This window comes from Nymphaea colorata, chromosome 2 (genome assembly GCF_008831285.2).
Source record: "Nymphaea colorata isolate Beijing-Zhang1983 chromosome 2, ASM883128v2, whole genome shotgun sequence".
NCBI lineage: Eukaryota > Viridiplantae > Streptophyta > Magnoliopsida > Nymphaeales > Nymphaeaceae > Nymphaea > Nymphaea colorata.
The window spans coordinates 29,425,791-29,442,988 of NC_045139.1; the positions used below are offsets into that span (position 1 = coordinate 29,425,791).

At 37.8% G+C, this 17,198-nt stretch overlaps 2 protein-coding genes across 6 annotated transcripts; both read left to right on the forward strand.

Moving 5' to 3' along the window:
- Positions 1–1,033: 1,033 nt before the first annotated feature.
- LOC116248883 (protein IRON-RELATED TRANSCRIPTION FACTOR 3) lies at positions 1,034–6,830 on the forward strand. Of its 4 annotated transcripts, none has more exons than XM_031621907.2 (6): positions 1,059–1,257; positions 2,108–2,161; positions 2,641–2,710; positions 3,989–4,138; positions 4,758–4,885; positions 5,662–6,830. In XM_031621907.2, exons 3-6 carry the CDS (start codon positions 2,692–2,694, stop codon positions 6,241–6,243), a joined length of 879 nt encoding a protein of 292 aa, XP_031477767.1. In that variant the 5' UTR covers positions 1,059–1,257; positions 2,108–2,161; positions 2,641–2,691; the 3' UTR covers positions 6,244–6,830. The 4 variants fall into 4 exon arrangements, with proteins under 4 accessions (XP_031477768.1, XP_031477767.1, XP_031477766.1 ...); XM_031621909.2 differs by having other exon boundaries at positions 1,067–1,257; positions 4,029–4,138; XM_031621908.2 differs by lacking the exon at positions 2,108–2,161 and having other exon boundaries at positions 1,034–1,257; positions 4,029–4,138.
- Positions 6,831–9,660: 2,830 nt separating this feature from the next.
- On the forward strand, positions 9,661–14,716 carry LOC116248646 (HVA22-like protein a). Of its 2 annotated transcripts, none has more exons than XM_031621554.2 (5): positions 9,661–9,970; positions 10,336–10,362; positions 10,543–10,602; positions 13,201–13,447; positions 14,263–14,716. In XM_031621554.2, exons 1-5 carry the CDS (start codon positions 9,915–9,917, stop codon positions 14,329–14,331), a joined length of 459 nt encoding a protein of 152 aa, XP_031477414.1. In that variant the 5' UTR covers positions 9,661–9,914; the 3' UTR covers positions 14,332–14,716. The 2 variants fall into 2 exon arrangements, with proteins under 2 accessions (XP_031477414.1, XP_031477413.1); XM_031621553.2 differs by having other exon boundaries at positions 9,663–9,970; positions 10,543–10,665.
- The last annotated feature ends 2,482 nt before the right edge of the window (positions 14,717–17,198 follow it).

Below are 17,198 nucleotides of genomic sequence, written 5' to 3' on the forward strand. Positions count from 1 at the left end.
GTCTTGTTTATCCAATAAAGAGCGTAGGTGGGTTTGGACCCTTTCCCCGCTCTCTCACAAAAAAACTTGGAGCAATTGGGCCTGTTTAATTTATGGCATAGCTTCCCAGACTTTGGGATAAAGTGAGTTCAAATATCTAGAAATACTTATTATATTAGGGGTTTGTGGCGACTTCTTGAACTAGCAACGGCTAGGCCGGTAGTTACTAGTTCAAATGTCAAGAGCGTTGGCCCTGCTTGACAATTTTACGCTTTCCGTGACCGACCGAGTCTGTCACTTAAGATGGTCGGTCACTTAAGATGGTTTCTCCAAAGCAAAATGAAAACGGACTAAGTATGAGACCGATCGTTGCAACCAATGTGATCTTTTTAAATATTTCATTATTTTCAGCATTCTCATGATAGCATTTATGCGAGGAATCTTAATGGGGAATTGGTTTTATGAAAAGCATTTGATTTATCTTTTATAAGATAAAACAACAAGTTAACAAATCTCATTAACCCCATTGACTTTATGAGAGGTTGATATCGGGAGTACCTTTCTACCATTTAATATATATATATATATATATATATATATATATATATATATATATATATATATATATATATTCCACGAACCTTTATTATGCTTCAAAATTTTTATTTTTTAAATTAAATTGGCTACGGATCACCATTTTTTTATCGTTTTCTTTATGTCGCCAACTTCCTCCAATTGGTTTTTCTCTCTCTTTTTTTTTTTATGTTTTAAATTTTGTGTTGTTAGAATGCTGTACACGATGGGTATTGGCGTCTTACGATGATTACTAACGCACCTTTTTTTTATTTTAAGTCAAATTAAAATATTTTTATATTATCTTTTATAACAAAAAAAAAATAGTGGCCTAATTTTCGAGGGCCGGCGGAAGGGAAGGGACAAGTCAAACCGGGAGGGCGCCAGTAGCACCTGGGCGAGCAAGACGCGTGGTTGGCTCGAGACCCGCGAAGTCCGCGCGAGTGGCCGTGGCCCACCTTTAGGGGAGGGCCACCCGCCGGCAATCCGCGCGGCGCGCCAGGCGCGTGCCTCGCACGTGCCGATCGCCTTCCCCACCTCTCCCCTCTACCCACTTTCTAGATCGTCCTGTTGGCCGCCACACGCGCGTATCATTCCCCTTCCCCACTCTTACATCTTCCCCTTCTCCCCCTCTTCAGTCTTCCCTCCTCCTTCCTTTCCATTCCTCTTCACGTTCTGCAGATCGATGGATCAAGGCGCCAGAAGGTTGGTCCTTCTTAAAATTTGCGATCGCTTTTCGTGGTTTCGTTTATTAGTGTTTGGCTGTTTGCTTGATTGGTCAAAGTCGTTCTCAGTCTGTGCCGAGATCCTTTTCGTGATTCAAGAAACTTTGAGCGCGTGGATGAGTCTTCCGTTTTCCTTTGTCATGTGCCTTTTCTTATTTGGAGTTGATTATTGAAAAAATTGTTTGGGTTGTCGTTTTTTTTTTTTGGTTCGGTTCTCTCTTTTGTGGGAGTCAATCTGAGATTGTTCGTCTGTTTGTAGATGGTTTTTGGAGCATTTGTGATTGGGCCTTTTTTTTTCCTTATGTTGGTTGAAACTCTAGTTTCGACTGCATGTTTGGTTTTCTTTTGTGCTTTTCATTTCCCTGAATTCGAGGGGCCGTCTGAGAGCGTTCATCTGATTGTTCTAGCTTTTTGTGGCCCTTTTGAATTTAGGTATCGCATCTTCAGAATCTTATACACTGGCGCAGATGATTGCCCCTCAGGCACCGATGGACCAACGCCTTCGTCTTTTTCTCGTTTTTTTTTTCTTGTGACTTTTTTTTTCACAATTAGATTGCGTTCGGGTGAATTAATCCATATGTAGGGAACTGACCTTGATGTGCATAGACCTCTTGGTAGCTGCGTTATCATAGATATTCATGGAGCTATTTGCGTAATACTAGCTATTTTGATTGGTGGGCCGATGTTATTGATACCAATTATTCTGTTTTTTTTCAAACTCGGGCGCTTTGGGTAATGAAAGCGAGGTCGTCAGGATCCCCTACAACTTTTTTGCGGCTTTCTTTTTTTTTTTTTTTTTTTTTAATCGCTGACCTTGATCAAATTGGCAGGCTCCCTTGAAGGCTGATCTATTAGGTGGCCGTGGAGTCCCTAAGAACATTTTCGTGGGTTTTTTTCTTGTCCCCTTTTTATTCGTGTTGCGGTTTCCTTAAGTCTGGCAATTGGTGTCTCCTTCAGCTTGTTTGCTGACTATTTCCATGTTATAGACTCATGATGATATAATTGAATAGGCATGCTGATAGTTAAGGAAGTTGTTGTGAAAGATTGATGAAAATCTTCGCTTTCTTTTAGCCAAATTGGAACCTGGGGCCGTGTGGGGACTCAAACTCTTTGTTAGCATAGTGTCACTCTCTTGATTCGTTCCTTGCAGTTGTCCACATTTTCTGTTAGCATAATGTGATTCTCCTGATGATTTTCTTGCAGTTGTGCATATTAATCACCAAACACCATGTGCTTGAGGATGGTCCTATCATTCAAAATTAGATCTTCTCTTTTTAATCTAATGGATATTATTCCATGCAACTCCATTTTTTTTCAAACTTGGTCCTCATTTTGGGTTCTAATTTTTGCATCAACAATGCAGTTGAAGTTGTGGATTTACCTGAACCAATGGCTAAGCAAGCAAACATGGTAGATGAAAATTCAGTTGGAAGGTCAGTTTCTTGGGTTTTCTCCAACTCTTTTAATGTTCGTTAAAAGGTTTGGTGTCTGAGTGATCATAATTAAGCAGAGTCATTGAGTATATCTTCTATATCCCACTGATCATGCAATCTTTCCCCTTCCCTTCACTCTTACCACTTCCATGGTGACTGATGAAGATGAATACCAATATAAGGTTAACAAGATTCACTAACGAAAAACTGAATTAATCTTAATTTGAGTGTCCTAACTCCTAAACTGTAGCGTATGTGTATCAGCTTACGGTCTGAAAACTAGTAGTGCATTTCATTGCAGTTATTTCAGTCACCTTTTTCCCAACGAAATGAGAGTATTCAAGTCACTGGTTGACTTATACTTACGTACTTCCATTAAGTGATAATGTGCTCATTCGTTTGCATGGCTGCAATGTAAATGGCTTGTGGGGACTTTCCTGATATTTTTGGTGGCTAGGGTTTAGAGGATTTTCGCTGTGGAAATAAATAAATAAATAAATGAATATATATATATATATATATATATATATATATATATGTATATATATATGTATGTATGTATGTATGTATGTATGTACAAACAGGCAAAATATTTTGAAGATAGTTCTGATTTAACTGTGTTTGTAAAACAACATAAACGTAGCTTTGTCGATACCGGTCAGGCAGATACATAGAAAACAGCTTACAGGTTCATGTAAAGTTGGGCATCCCTTATAGTTTTTGGAGCTTATCCTACTAAATGATTCTGCAGGGAGTTCTCAAGTTTGCTAGTTGCTTACGCCAGGTAGGTTTTAAATGTGGGAACTGCACCATTTCAGGGGTTGGTTGCATTTATAATAATTTTTTAGTACAAACTGCAAACACTTATTGTCCAAGAGTGAAGGTCATGTTGATTCTCAATTTGATTGGCAATATTTCTAGGCAATGAGCAAACTGTTAATATACTTTTATGATAGATCATGTTTTCTGGTGTTGGGGTTTTGAACGTTGATGCCCTAATAAGCAATTATTTCTTATAAAGAATACTGCAGTTTTGTTCAGCTTAAACCAATCTGCTGTTAAATTGAAATTTGGGCCACCTTAGATGCTGCTAATTTCTCTGTTTGATGTCTTTTGATACTTGAAACACTCCTAAAACATACTTGTTATGTTATATGAGGATTACAATTTTTTCCTCTTTCATCTGCGTATTTATGAAAATAATAATTTTATTTGTGCTGGAAGAAGACCGAAGAGTAAAAAACCTTTTATCTTTTTATTGCATATTTATCCTGCTAGCTGGCTTAGATACTGAAGTTGAAATCTTGGTACAATGTAGAAGAGGCAAGACCAAGGATAAGGTTGCAAAGAAAATTCACAAAGCTGAGAGGGAGAAGTTGAAAAGAGACCACTTGAATGATCTCTTCTCTGACTTGGGTCAGGCTCTAGGTAATTTACTTTTGTTTTCTCATGTAAATTCTCCATGGTAGATTGTCTATAATCCTGCATGGGTAATGTTAAATGGTGTCGTAAGCTCATCTAGATAAAGTGTGCACTATTCTGCCCCTGGAAAAAGGAATTTTTAGATTATAATGGTATTAAAAAAGAATATCTTGTCTTCAAAATTACTGGTACATTTGTACTTTTGAAATGGCCTATTCTTGCTGCCACAGGGTTATACTTAGAAGAAAACAAATCCTATGTGGCACACATAGGTGTGGGGTGCAGGTGCAGCAATTTTCAAGAAACTTTAGTGTGGGTGCTGCGGCATGTGTGTCTCATGCTGCACATACACCAATTAAAAGCTGTAATCCTGTTGATTATGCAATGATAAGATAAGTGGTGAGTCAGGTAGCCGACAGTTGAGTCATGTTGACTTGGTGCAGTGCCTTATTTGGTCTGTCCGTGTTATGTACCAAAACCTTGTGCTTATGAAAACTAGCTCTCGATTCTCCTCCTGTCAAGCCTGTTTTCGATACCCATTAGGACCTGAATTTTGAATTCTAGAAGACTGATGGTAGCATAAAAATTGCATAATTGTTCGTCAGTTTCTCTTTTGCTATTACAGAACCAGCACGACAGAACAATGGAAAAGCTACAATACTGTCTGATGCTACAAGAATATTGCGCGATTTGCTTACTCAAGTCGATCACCTTAGGAAGGAGAATGCAGCTTTATTGACAGAGTCACGCTATGTAAGCTCCTTTAAAGGATCTTTTCTTTATAATGCATACTACTTAAAGAGTTATTGGATAGATCCATATTCTTTAAACTGAAGATTTTGATGATTAATCTGTTTTCCAATGGCAAAAATGCAAGGAAAGTTTTTTCAAGAACCAATGGACCGTGATAACTTATCTTCCAGTTTCAGTAGAAGTTTGCCCATTCTTTTTAGGATCTAGTTTGCATTGAATGGGATCAATATGATTAGACTAAGTGCATGAGTGGGCCCAGCCTTGGAAGTCTTTCATTTCTTCGAGGGAGTAATTGCATGGCTGCATCTCAATCCCTAGGTGTACTCTACCTGGGTAACTTTCACTCCAAAGATGAGTAAAGAAAGTCGCGTATCTCTCCTTCCGACTTTCTTCCCTCAGTTTCCAAGGCAGAAAAGCAGTACGTCAGATGAAGATCCTTGTTCTTTATAATATTTTGTTTCTTTAATCTGACAGAAGAAAAGATTGAATTGAAAATACAAGAGAAATTTTCTAAAATCCATTTTTCTGGAGAATCCAACGTACAAAGATATATTCTGTTATTGAATGTTCGGTAAATGATTTTAGTTCAGCTCTTGACCTTATGGTTCTTAATGAGTTTTTTGCTTGGTATCTTATGACTGGAATATATATTAAACAGCTCCATTTCTTCCCCCAGACCTTGTACTTTGAAATATGTTTTACTAAAACCACCAACCATTCATTTAGGAAATATTGAAATGAATTCTGTGAGTGATCGAACTTTTGTTTCTAACCAGATCACTGATGAGAAGAACGAACTTAAAGATGAAAATGCTGTTTTAGAAGCTGAGATCGGCAAATTGCAAAGCCAGCTACAGGAAAGGACGCAATCAGAACCCATGTGGTCCAACTCCACGGAGACACTACCATCATCTGTCCCGGGACATTTAGGTCCAGCAATGCTGTCCTCAACGAACAATCAATTGGTCTCACCTGTGGCAGAACCGCTTCGGCACTTAGTGGAACCTGATGCATCAGGAAGCGAGCAAATGATGCCATCTGTCGGGGGGGCTGCAATGTTGTCTACGGATCAGGTTTTGCCTAGGCCACTTGTTGTCTTCCCTCTCCATCCTGACCTGCAGAACTTCTCCAAAAACAACAGCGGGAGCGACTCAGACAAATTACAGCCTCAGTCTGCTAAGCCTCCCTCTAATGTGAGAAGACCACATGCACGTTATCCCACTCCTTCAGATTCATGGCCATCGAGGCTCCTAACACGGCATCCAAGAGAACATTCCGAGGAAGAACGTTGTGGTGCACGCAGAACTGAAAATTTTGGTAATGATGATGATGCTAGTAATGAGAACTTATCTCTTTGAACATCAACACGACTCCTAAGGTGTGCTTCCATCATAATTCACAGTATCACAAAATCTGGTGGGTCAGTCCACTAGCCATTGGTGCTGACTGCTGAGGAAGTAGATTGGATCACCTTGAACCGATGATTGTAACTGGTATACAGTCTTCACAATATCATGCAAACTTTCGGTTGCTAAAGTTGGTGGTGATAGGGATGATGTTGATTGTTGATGATGGTAATGAAAAGGATGGTGTTGACACGTATCAACATGGTGATGAGCTGGACTAATAGCTCAGGCAGTTGTAGTGTTAGATGAACCCTTTTCCGGGTTTCTAGTTATAAAGTTACTGACCTAGCAGTTTGAGAGTTTTGGCATCTTGCAGTATTCCACCGAGCATCTTGAGACTAGCAAGCTGCTGCTTCCATCTTCCGGTTCTTGTAAATTCTTTGGTGTAATTGCAGTTCCGTAGTGGTGCTTTTTCACTTGCAATGGGAATATCTATGGTAGAACAAATGAGGTTTAAACTCTACTCTTCCTTTTATAGGAACATGTGACACTGGAATTCATTGGTAACTTGTATACAATTCTTGGACTTCATGGTTCCATGTGATGCCAAAAGTATTTTTGGGGTCATATGTGCTGCATTATTCTGCATCAGAACTCTGCTTTTAAAGGCACATCATTCTGATCTATTGGAACGGTCTGCCTTGGGGGTGATTGGCCGTAGGACTTGCTTCTATTGGACCCAAAGTCGGTTATATGGGCCAAAGCTGCCCTTTAGTAATTTCTGTTTCGACCCTAAAAAAGTTAGGAATGTGAATGTCTAATTAAACTTTTGAAAGTCAGAGCGATACAATCCATTTTCCTTAAGGCACACATAATCCATTTTTCTTAAGGCACACATAGGTTTTGATATCACTTAATAACACTTAATAACCTGACGTACTCTTATACCGAGGTCGGGTTTTTGATTTGGTGAATCCCAATATGCCTCTTAATAGCTTTGGTTTTAGTCTCAAAAAAAGTTAGGAACTCACTAACTTAAGAAGTTCACTAAGCTTCTTTACAATCTTTGATGGGGAATAAATTTATCTAAGCATTAAATTTTTGAATGCTACAATCTATTTTTTTTAAGGCACACATGTCCATGTGTGCGTGACCCCAGGTATATAACTCAATAATTTCACATGTATATTGTAGTTGTTTGGCTAATTGCGAAAGTAAAAGGAAGAGTTGGTCTTTAGTGGTTGAGTAAGGAGTAGATACTTGTTGGATTGTCTAGGGCAAAATTTGGAAGTTCTATTTATTTCATACACTAAGACTTCCCTCTACGACTGCTTTGTTGTTAAAAACAAATCACGAACTCACAAAGCAAAACGTGGGGGTTTTGCTCATGACGTGATTAAGTATTAGGTAATTTTGCTAAGAAAAAACCATTCGACTGAAAGATAGAATTAAGACCAGTGCGTATTAACCTAAAAAAGCAAAGCACAATAAATATTTTGTTTTTGGAATAACATCATTTTTATTGAGGTATTGATTGATTTGATGTAAGAGAAAAGATCAAGAGGGCAGGTAAAGACCCTTTTTTTTTCAAACAAGACGATGATAATCGTACACTCACAATTTTCATCTCTGTAGTCGACCGATGCTTTTTAATATTATTCTTAACTTACGTACAGAATGTAGGGCGTCGGCTTACGTCGTCTGGTTCAAATAATGCTTCAAAGAGGTTAAAGAATTCAGAAGTGGGCATCGTCGGTATCTCGGTAGCCATCTGTCTGATCACAAGTTGCCCAGAAAAAATAAACATTTGTTCTTGTGTGAAAGCAAACACGCCAAGGCAGTCAGTAGCTCCGGTCAAAATATTTTTTCACTGTCGTCAGTACTTCTAACTTCTAAGCGTGTGCTTTCATTCCCAAATTGTCGAAAAAATATAGTTCCTTTACCAACTACCAGGAACAACCCTCTACCAGAAATTAACAGCCTGCCCACATAATCCCAATCATTCTGTATTTGTGAAATATTATTATGCAGGAAGGACTGAGCATAATAAGTGTTGGGCTATTAAAATCTTTTACTTAGAAAGTGAGTTAAAGCGAGATTCAAGCATAGTTACAGTAACGGAAAAGGATGTGGGAAGACGGTTCTCAGTAAATTAAAAGGACATGAGAAGCGATATGTGATGTGAAAGTGAGGAATCAACTGTTTTGAAAAATGCTATATTCCCACAGCAATAGCATCTTCTAAAGCAGTGCTAAGTGGGAAGTGAGCTGCAAGCAAAGGAGCAAACTCTAAAAAGAAAAGTTCAGAAAAGAAATAGGTTTCAATGGCAACTCTAGAATCCCTACACCTAGTTTGCGTTACTCTTAATATATCAAAGAAGTGCTCAAACTTGAAAAATATAGATATTAGTTCCTCTTTTGTGGAGTTCTCTCCTAACTGTTTTGTCTTCTCTTTGTGAAGTTTTTCTCTTAGCTGTTTTGTCTTTGATGCATTAGGCTGAGCCTAGTGGGTGATAGGAGGAAAATAGTTGTTGGAAAGTTGCTAAGCCTCAGACAAGATCAAGGATATCAAGGAGGATAACTGAATCGTGTTTGTGTGATAAGTACGGGTAAATAGGAGAATTCTCAACAAAAAACATTTTTCATATCGTCCCAAGGGATGTAGTGTAGTTGCTGGTGCAAGCGGTCTAAAAGATGTGTCGTTACAAACACACGTGTTTTTCCGCCGCCTACCCAACCAACTATGTTATGTCTTCTAGACTAATAGACCCACGAGAAGAACATATTTTGAAGGAAAAATATCTATCGTATTTTACACATTGTGTTTTCTGCCTTTTGCCTTTTTAGCTTTGTCAAAAGCAAGACGTCAACCTTTCCAAATTCACCGAAGTTATATTTTTCTTTGGATATTGGAGAACAATCGCCAGTCCACCTGGGCTTTGTTGCGACCGCCAAATACATTACTCGAGTGTGTACAATCAGTTTCTTTTACGATGATCATCACTGGAGCTTATCGTGATTATAGATTTAATGCTTTTTATCTCATTAAAAAACCTGTATATTATTCTCGTTCTTCTTTTTTCTATGCCCAGTTGTGTTATTTAAATATGAAGGGTGTTAAATCTTAATTCTGATGTTGGCTTCATTATGGCGGTGTTTTTCAACTCTGAATTAATGAATTAATAGTGTCGTCTTCATAGGACTGTGTGGTCTGGCGTTTGGAATTGAATTTGGCTGAATGTTATTTTTTTATCATCTCGATTTAGCTAAATTGGCAAAGTGGCAACCTGGCCAATTTGCTGAAGGAGAATATTAAAACAAAATTTAAAAGTTTTGCCGGTGAAAATTTTATGACTTATTGAAAGATCTGATATCATAGGCTGGCCCACATGATTTTGACGTGAGAACAAAACCACTAAGCATCTATAATGAATTCTCCAAAACTAGGGTTAGTGTGCAAGGCTCGAAAAACAGTTGAGATTGGTGAGCAGAGATCAGTTTCAAAGAGGATAACCTGTAAAAAGAGATGAATGACGTCTTCCTTGCACTGGCATTCTAAGTTTTAGTTTCACCTGCCCTCTCGCTGTCTCTCTCTCTCTCCCCCCTCTCTCTTTTTCTGTACCCTACCCACCATCGACTTCTGGAACATCGTCAACTTGCGAGGGCAGCTCAATCGAAGTACAGATGGGTGGTGGTGCACTCCTGAAGGTGGTGGCTCAGCATTTTGATGTTCTTGCCTTGTAAGTGCTAAATGAGAAAGTAGGGAAGAAATCTTCTCTTTTGATTTGTCGTTAGTTAAAGAAGTAAGTTTGAGGGGATGAAATCAATTGGTGAATGGTTAAAATAAAAGGGGTGTTTTTATCGGTATTTTTCCTCATTATTTAGTTAATAAAATGAGTTTTTTGGGCGTCAAATCTATTGGTAGTTGGTTAAATCAAAGGATTTTCTTCTTCTAGGTTTTTGTTCTTCATTATATATTCTTTGCATTTATTTCATTCGTGAAATGATCGAAGCATGAAACTTGTTTGTGGTCACATCAGTTCTATGGTCATATGGAATGAAATTCTTGGTAATTGCGTTTTTTGTTCATTTTCTGCTGTTGCAGGCCTGTGGTGTCGTTGCTTTATCCCCTGTGAGTATGATTTTTTCTGTTTTCCGTTTCTATTAGATTTCTCGAGAAGACTGAGGTGGGTCTTTTCCGTTTTTTTTTTCTTTCAAAATAATTTGGTGATTTCTTTTTGTGGCTCAGATTAGTGACTGGAAAAAATTATGCTCCGTATTTTTCATTTTTGTTTTTTCTCCCTTCTGGCAGATATGCTTCAGTCAAAGCAATAGAATCAGAATCTCGTCATGATGATCGACAATGGCTAACGTATTGGGTTCTCTATTCTATGATCACTCTCTGTGAGATGACTTTCTCCAAAGTTATTGAGTGGTAATCTGTGTAAATGTCATACAATATGAGTAACGTTTGTTGTATATTCGCTGTTATAGTTGCGGGTTATCGAGTTGCAAACCCACTTTGCTACTCCTTAATTGCCCATCAAGAAAAAGAAAAAAAAAATGTCCTAAGTAGGTTGTTACAGAAACTGGAAGTTGAAGCAAGTTCTTATGGTAACTTGTATCTGTGAATTCAAATTTTAATTTCCAGTGTGTGGATTTTTTATCAAATAGGCAGTATTACAAATGCATAAATGTCTTTGGCAAATTCAATTCAGTAGTAGCAACTGTTTCCAAAGCTAACCTTTCTTGCTCAAGAAACGCCGAGTGACAGCAATGCAAGAGTCCAACCAGAAAGTTGCAATACATTGAAGTTTCCAAGTGTTATTTATAGCATAAATGGACATAGATGTTAATGGTTCTCAAATAACTCATGGCTTGACTATTAAATTAAATATGAAACACAAATTGTTGTACTTATTATTTAAGAATTATCTGTTGCTGTTGAAATAGAAAATATTCTTAACTGATGGAAGAGTCAGTATTTGAGCACTAACATGCAATAGCCCTCCAAGTTCAATGATACATTATAGTGGAAAAGTCGAGAGTGAGAAGTATCCTTAGCTTACTCCTTCTTCACCTACCATTACTTTGTCTACCTTTGGCCGCAACTCTGCTTCCTTTAATACCATCATCACCTCTCTGTCCCTCTCTTTCTCTCTCACACACACATTATGTGGATTGGTGGACAAGATATTTTTTGGATTATATTTTCCAAAATACAAATCAGATTGTGTAACAACTCGACCCACTCTCAGGCTCGGGCTCCTGGTTCGGCGGATCCCAACCCGCCCCCTAGCAGTTTCGGCCCCAACCTTAAAAAGGCTAGGAACTAGGACAATCTATCTCATTAAAACCTCCCTTTATAAGTCCTTGAAGATCCCTCGCAATCTTCGATACGGGACTAAACTTCTGGGGTGTTACAATCCACCCCCCTTAAGGCACACGCTTCCGCGCGTGTGGGACCCCAGGTCTGAGTGTTGAACCGGTTCTGATACCACTGTAACAACTCGACCCACTCCCAGGCTCGGGCCCCTAGTTCGGCGGATCCCAACCCGCCCCCTAGCAGTTTCGGCCCCAACCTTAAAAAGGCTAGGAACCAGGACAATCATCTCATTAAAGCCTCCCTTTATAAGTCCTTGAAGATCCCTCACAATCTTCGATATGGGACTAAACTTCTGGGGTGTTACAGATTGTGTTCATTTTCACTTTAAAATCTTTTTGAACATGATCAAGAGAATTTGATGCCAATGTTAAAATTTTTAGAATTGTTTTGGGAGAAGAGCGACTTTCAGATGACTTCTCAAAATTTCAAATATCTTAAAGACAAGTGAAATTTGCATCAAAGATCTTGTGCAAAGACTCCTCAACAAAATGGTCTTGTCTATAAAGAAACTCATCGTGTTATTAAAAGTTGTAAGTACCAGACTTCTTCTTGTCTCTATCAGTTTACCAAAAGTTGGGCGGAAGCACTCTTAGTTTTGTATATTAATAAATGAAATGCCTTCAAAAACTTTAGCAAATGCCTCCCTTTCGAAAAATTTGAACCAGATTAAGAAGGATTGAATTTTTTTGATGCAAATGTTGTATTTTGAGTCATAAAAATGAAAAACACTTTCCTAAAGCCATAAAATGTGTTTTGCTCGACTATTCCTAAAGTCAAAAAGTATTTTCTTGAAACAGACAAAAATTTATGTATATGAAAATGTAATGTTCCTTGAGAAAACAAATAAATCCAAACATGTTCATGAATATTCTCTACTTTATGAATTGCTACATAGTATGATGTTTATTTGATATGTAACAAGCACAAATTGAATTATACTTGTCCTCCTATCTATGATTTGATTGTTGATATAGTTCATGTGATTCTTTTATTGATAATCAGTATCAATGTGATAGTGTTGGGCCTCTAGGGAATTAATTAGTTAGCATGCGTGTGAAGCACGTGACAATGATATTAATGGGAAAGTTGATCCTTAACTCACTCTTAGGATATCCCATAGAAATACTAGACCTTCCCAAAAGTTTGTCTTACTACGCTTTTTAACCAGAATTCCCGAGCATGTTCACTTACTATCCATTCTCATTTTGAGTTCACTACATTTTATGAAGCTAAACAGTATCCTCATTAAAATAGAAGCTACGGATAGTTAACTTGAAGCCTTAAAGAAGCTATTTTTTGGTTTCTTCTTTGATGCCTTCTGGCATAATAAGATACTGTTTGATTCTGCTGTGATTTGAGGCACACTGTGTTGAGCTGCTTTAGTGAGCCTTTGTACTTTATCATCAGTGAGTTGTTATCAGCTGTATTTATATTCCTATCCACATCAGTTCTTTACAAGGCTTATGTAAAGCCTAATGACAGCCTTGAGTTTGGGCTTGTTAAAACTCATTTAGGTTCATCAAAGAATGTTCCATGATACAAGGTTCTTCTTGTGAATAGTTAGTAAATTTCTGCTTTTTGCAGGATTCCTGTATGGTCTTATGCAAAGTTGATAGCTACGTGCTGGCTGGTTTTGCCTTATTTTAATGGTGCAGCTTATGTTTATGAGCACTTCATACGACCATGCTTTGTGAACCCTCCTCCTGTTAATATTTGGATCTTCTCTGGGAAGAAAAGCATCTTCAATACTCTCCCAGATGACTGTAGCTCTGCAGTGGAAAGGTACATTGCAGATAATGGCAAAGAAGCATTTGAGAGGCTAATGGCCCAGGTAAAACACATTCATTGGTTTGCTGATTCATGATGTGCCTGTGTTTCTCTTTTCAAGTCACTGGGGTTCTTTCTTTATGTAATTACTTAATGTGGCTATATGTTGTAAATTGTGGCTTTGCCTGACTCCTTGGCCCTTGTGTTGGTGAAGACACTGGTCACTCTTCTAGTTAGAGGGACCACTGGCATGCTTGACCACTTTCCAGTGTAGGAGCCAAAGGTCCTCCGTAAGTGCAATTTCCACCTTAGCCAGGTTAAGTTAGATATGATTTCCAAACATGAAAACTACCACTGGAGTTTGAATCATATTTAGCACACCAAGTTTCTCTGGAAGACTACTCTTTTGGTGTATGCATTGAGGACATTTATGTAGGTTTTCGGATACATGAAGTGGGATGTTTCTGCTACTTGCACTTTCTTTAGGCCATTCAATCATCCTGTATGGTGTGATTTAAGCCCTTTTAACAAAGTAAAGGAACTCCGGAAATTTCATCTATGAGATTAGGTCTTAAGATTTATTTGACAGACCTACGCAAACTAGATTTCGAACATCTTCTGTTTCTCCACTTATCAAGTGTCTTGTGTGCATGTATTTTGATTGGATATATATATATGTGTGTATTAGTTTGTAAGCATGTGTGTATTTGGGTCCCATGAAATTTCCAGATTCTCCAAGACTTAACTGCTACAAGTAAATGACAAAAATATATTCAAAATTTTGGTAACGAGTGACATTCCTGCATCAAATATGTGCATGGGTGCTTTAGCCATCATGACAGTCTTTTGTTTTTGTACCTCTTTTGCTTTGAATGGCAGGCTGAAAGGGAAACGAAGTCTCAAAAGAACCACTTCGGGATTTTTGATTATGAAGATGATCGGTTTTGAACTCCAGGAAAGCACATTCTAAGATTAGCTGGCACATGAGGCTAAAGTGACTGCCCTGCATGCTAAAAAATCTTTTGAATTTTTTGAACAACCAAAGTAGTTTCTGTACACACGTCTTCTTTCAACAGCTTGTACAAACACCTGCAGGTGATCCAGGATAGTCTCAGGGCCTATTCAGAACGACACTAGTGTGTTATCATGTCAATTCAGCTGATCTGCAGAATTACAGCTTCTTGTATCCGGACATTTTGCCTTGGAGATATTGTGCTTTAGTGTGGTCATTGTTCTCTCTCTCTCTTTCTCTCTCTCTCTCTCTTTCTCTCTCCGCGCTATGTTTGAACTAGTTTATACCATCTTAGTGCCATAATGAGAAAGCTTTGCACCATATTCTCTAACACATCTCCTATCATCCTTTTGACCATATTGCCTGCGGTCCATGCAAACTTCTGAATGCTTTCCTCTTCTGGTTTGGTGCACTCCCATAGTTGTACCCACTGGTTTGATTTCCCAATTGAATGTCACATGTTCACTGCATTCAATTTTGTACGACATGCAATTGTACTTTTTGATGTTGGAGGCCAGAGGTGAAATGCATGTTATCGCGATACTGCATCTGGTGTCCCATCTATGCTCCACCTTGTCTCACATGCATGTCCTACATTGGTTATGACGTACTGGTCATGTTTGTCATGGTTCTGCAAATTTTTTTAGTGTTATGCTACTAATATTACCGTATTGCGTATTATGACATTCTGTCTGAATTGCTTATCATTCCCAGAATGTAATTAACTCAAGCAAAGTTGGTCTTGTGCACTGGCTCATACGTTCTTAAAAATGGATAGAATCATAGAAGCAAACATGCTTCTTCAAGATCCATTTGCATTGATTCTCGATGACCAAGTATGATCACATTTACTACTATTTTCTATTGAAACGGCAATTCTTAAATGATCTTTGGCTAAGTGCAAATGTGTGTCTTACTGACCCTTTGGGTTTTCAAAATTCATGCCCGACTTTTGGATAGGTAGAGGCAAGAATGTTTCTTCAAGATCCACTAACATTGATTCTAGATGACCAAATATGATTACATCTGCTACTATATTCTGTTTAAACACCCTTAAAAGTCTTCTGTAAGTCCACTGTGTGTCTTGCTGACCCTTTGGGTTTTCGAAATTCATTCCCGACTTGTGGACAATTCATACATCCATACCTGCCATTGATGAATCTCCTTATGTTATCACTTTCAACACAGATTATCCTTTTGTTACCCTTGCCATAATTAGTAGCCTGTATGTACTCGGCAAAATGAGTTGATGTTATCTGATAAGTACTTGTACGATATAGCCATTCCTTTCTTTTCCATAGGTACTTGTGTTATTTGCTTGAAGGCAAAACAGTTTGTATTAAACAAATTTAACCTTAATGGCTGGTTTGAAATACTTGAGCACAACGACAAACAGGCAGGGATAGTATACCAAATGCCCGCCTGTGTCCATGATGGCTCAGAAGTCAGACTATCAACTTCTTTGGATTCTGTATTGGCCCATACATTAGTAAAACATACAGTTGAATCAGTAATTAAGTTTATATACAATAACACCATGATATCCATAGCGTTTGAATCTGAGTTTTTTTTTTTTCTTCAGGTTATTTGTTTTCCTTTTCCTGTTGATTTTGAATGTGACATTGCAGACCTGAAAGTGTGTGCTTGCCTGTAAACCCTGAGAGGCCGTTTGTTTGTTGGAACAGGGCGCCTGTTCCTGAAGCAGAGTGTTCTTTTCGGAGAGGTGGATAGATGCATTCCATGGTCAGAGGTGCACGTGAAATGCAGAAAAAGTGTTTTGAAATAATAAAATAGTGCCCACTCAAGATCAAATTTTCTTAGTTATCATAAAATATTATAAAGATAATACTGACAATGGCAGATTTTAAAATATATAAATAAGTATGAAAAATGGTATTGCAGATTATAGTAAGAGACATGCTATTAGACATTGATTAGTGAATTTTATCTCCCCTGCTCTCACTTTTGGCTTTAAAATCATTTTGCATGGCTTTCATTTCCATTTGTGATGAAACGAATTGCTTGCAGGATAAAAATTGAAACTGATTCACTATTTAATAAATCTATTCTGAATTTTAAAGTAGATACATAAAATACTAACAAAGTGGTCATCTTGCCAAACGGCTTCCTAATGATTGATGGAAACACGGCCCCGCTATGGGAATGATTTATTGGTTCATATGGTCTCAGCTTATCAAACGCATCTGAGTGATTATTAAAAGAAAAACTTTTTCCTTTTTTATCGTTACTGCTTCTTTAACCAAGGGTGATTAAGAATGTCATCGGGATTTGAGCTTGACTTCAGGATATGGGGATCTCCTTTTCACAAAGAAAGCTGGTCCGAGATGGGGTACTCTTTTTTTTTGCACCTTTGTTCATTCACATGATGACGATGACGACGACTCTTCAACGCTTTTGCTTTGCTTTTCCCAAGGAATTTGGCGCTTTAGAATTTTTTTTTCCCCCACTTTTGCATTCTCCTACTTTTTGTTTAAATTTTTGTGCACTCGGGTATGTCTCTTTTCCAAAATGGTTATAGAAGGAGAAAGCGAGGGATTTCCACTCCTTTTCAAATGGTGTATCATTCAAATTGATATATATATATATATATATATATATATATATATATATATATATATATATATATATATATATATATATAAAATGGGGAGGGCGAGAGCTTTAAATGTCTGCTGTTCTGTTTAGATATTAAATGATTACAAATATTTTGTAATCAAGAGATCTACATGTTTAATTAAATAAGAGTTATATTTACTCAATTGTAGTGAAACCAATGGATCTT

Excerpts from the sequence above, each read along its gene's own strand:
- LOC116248883 (XM_031621907.2), top strand. Across the intron at positions 4,139-4,757 it reads TGACTTGGGTCAGGCTCTAG|AACCAGCACGACAGAACAAT; the intron begins GTAATTTACTTT and ends TTGCTATTACAG. Across the intron at positions 4,886-5,661 it reads TATTGACAGAGTCACGCTAT|ATCACTGATGAGAAGAACGA; the intron begins GTAAGCTCCTTT and ends GTTTCTAACCAG.
- LOC116248646 (XM_031621553.2), top strand. The coding sequence starts at position 9,915 with ATGGGTGGTGGTGCACTCCTGAAGGTGGTGGCTCAGCATTTTGATGTT. Across the intron at positions 10,363-10,542 it reads GTGTCGTTGCTTTATCCCCT|ATATGCTTCAGTCAAAGCAA; the intron begins GTGAGTATGATT and ends CCCTTCTGGCAG. Across the intron at positions 13,448-14,262 it reads TTGAGAGGCTAATGGCCCAG|GCTGAAAGGGAAACGAAGTC; the intron begins GTAAAACACATT and ends TTTGAATGGCAG.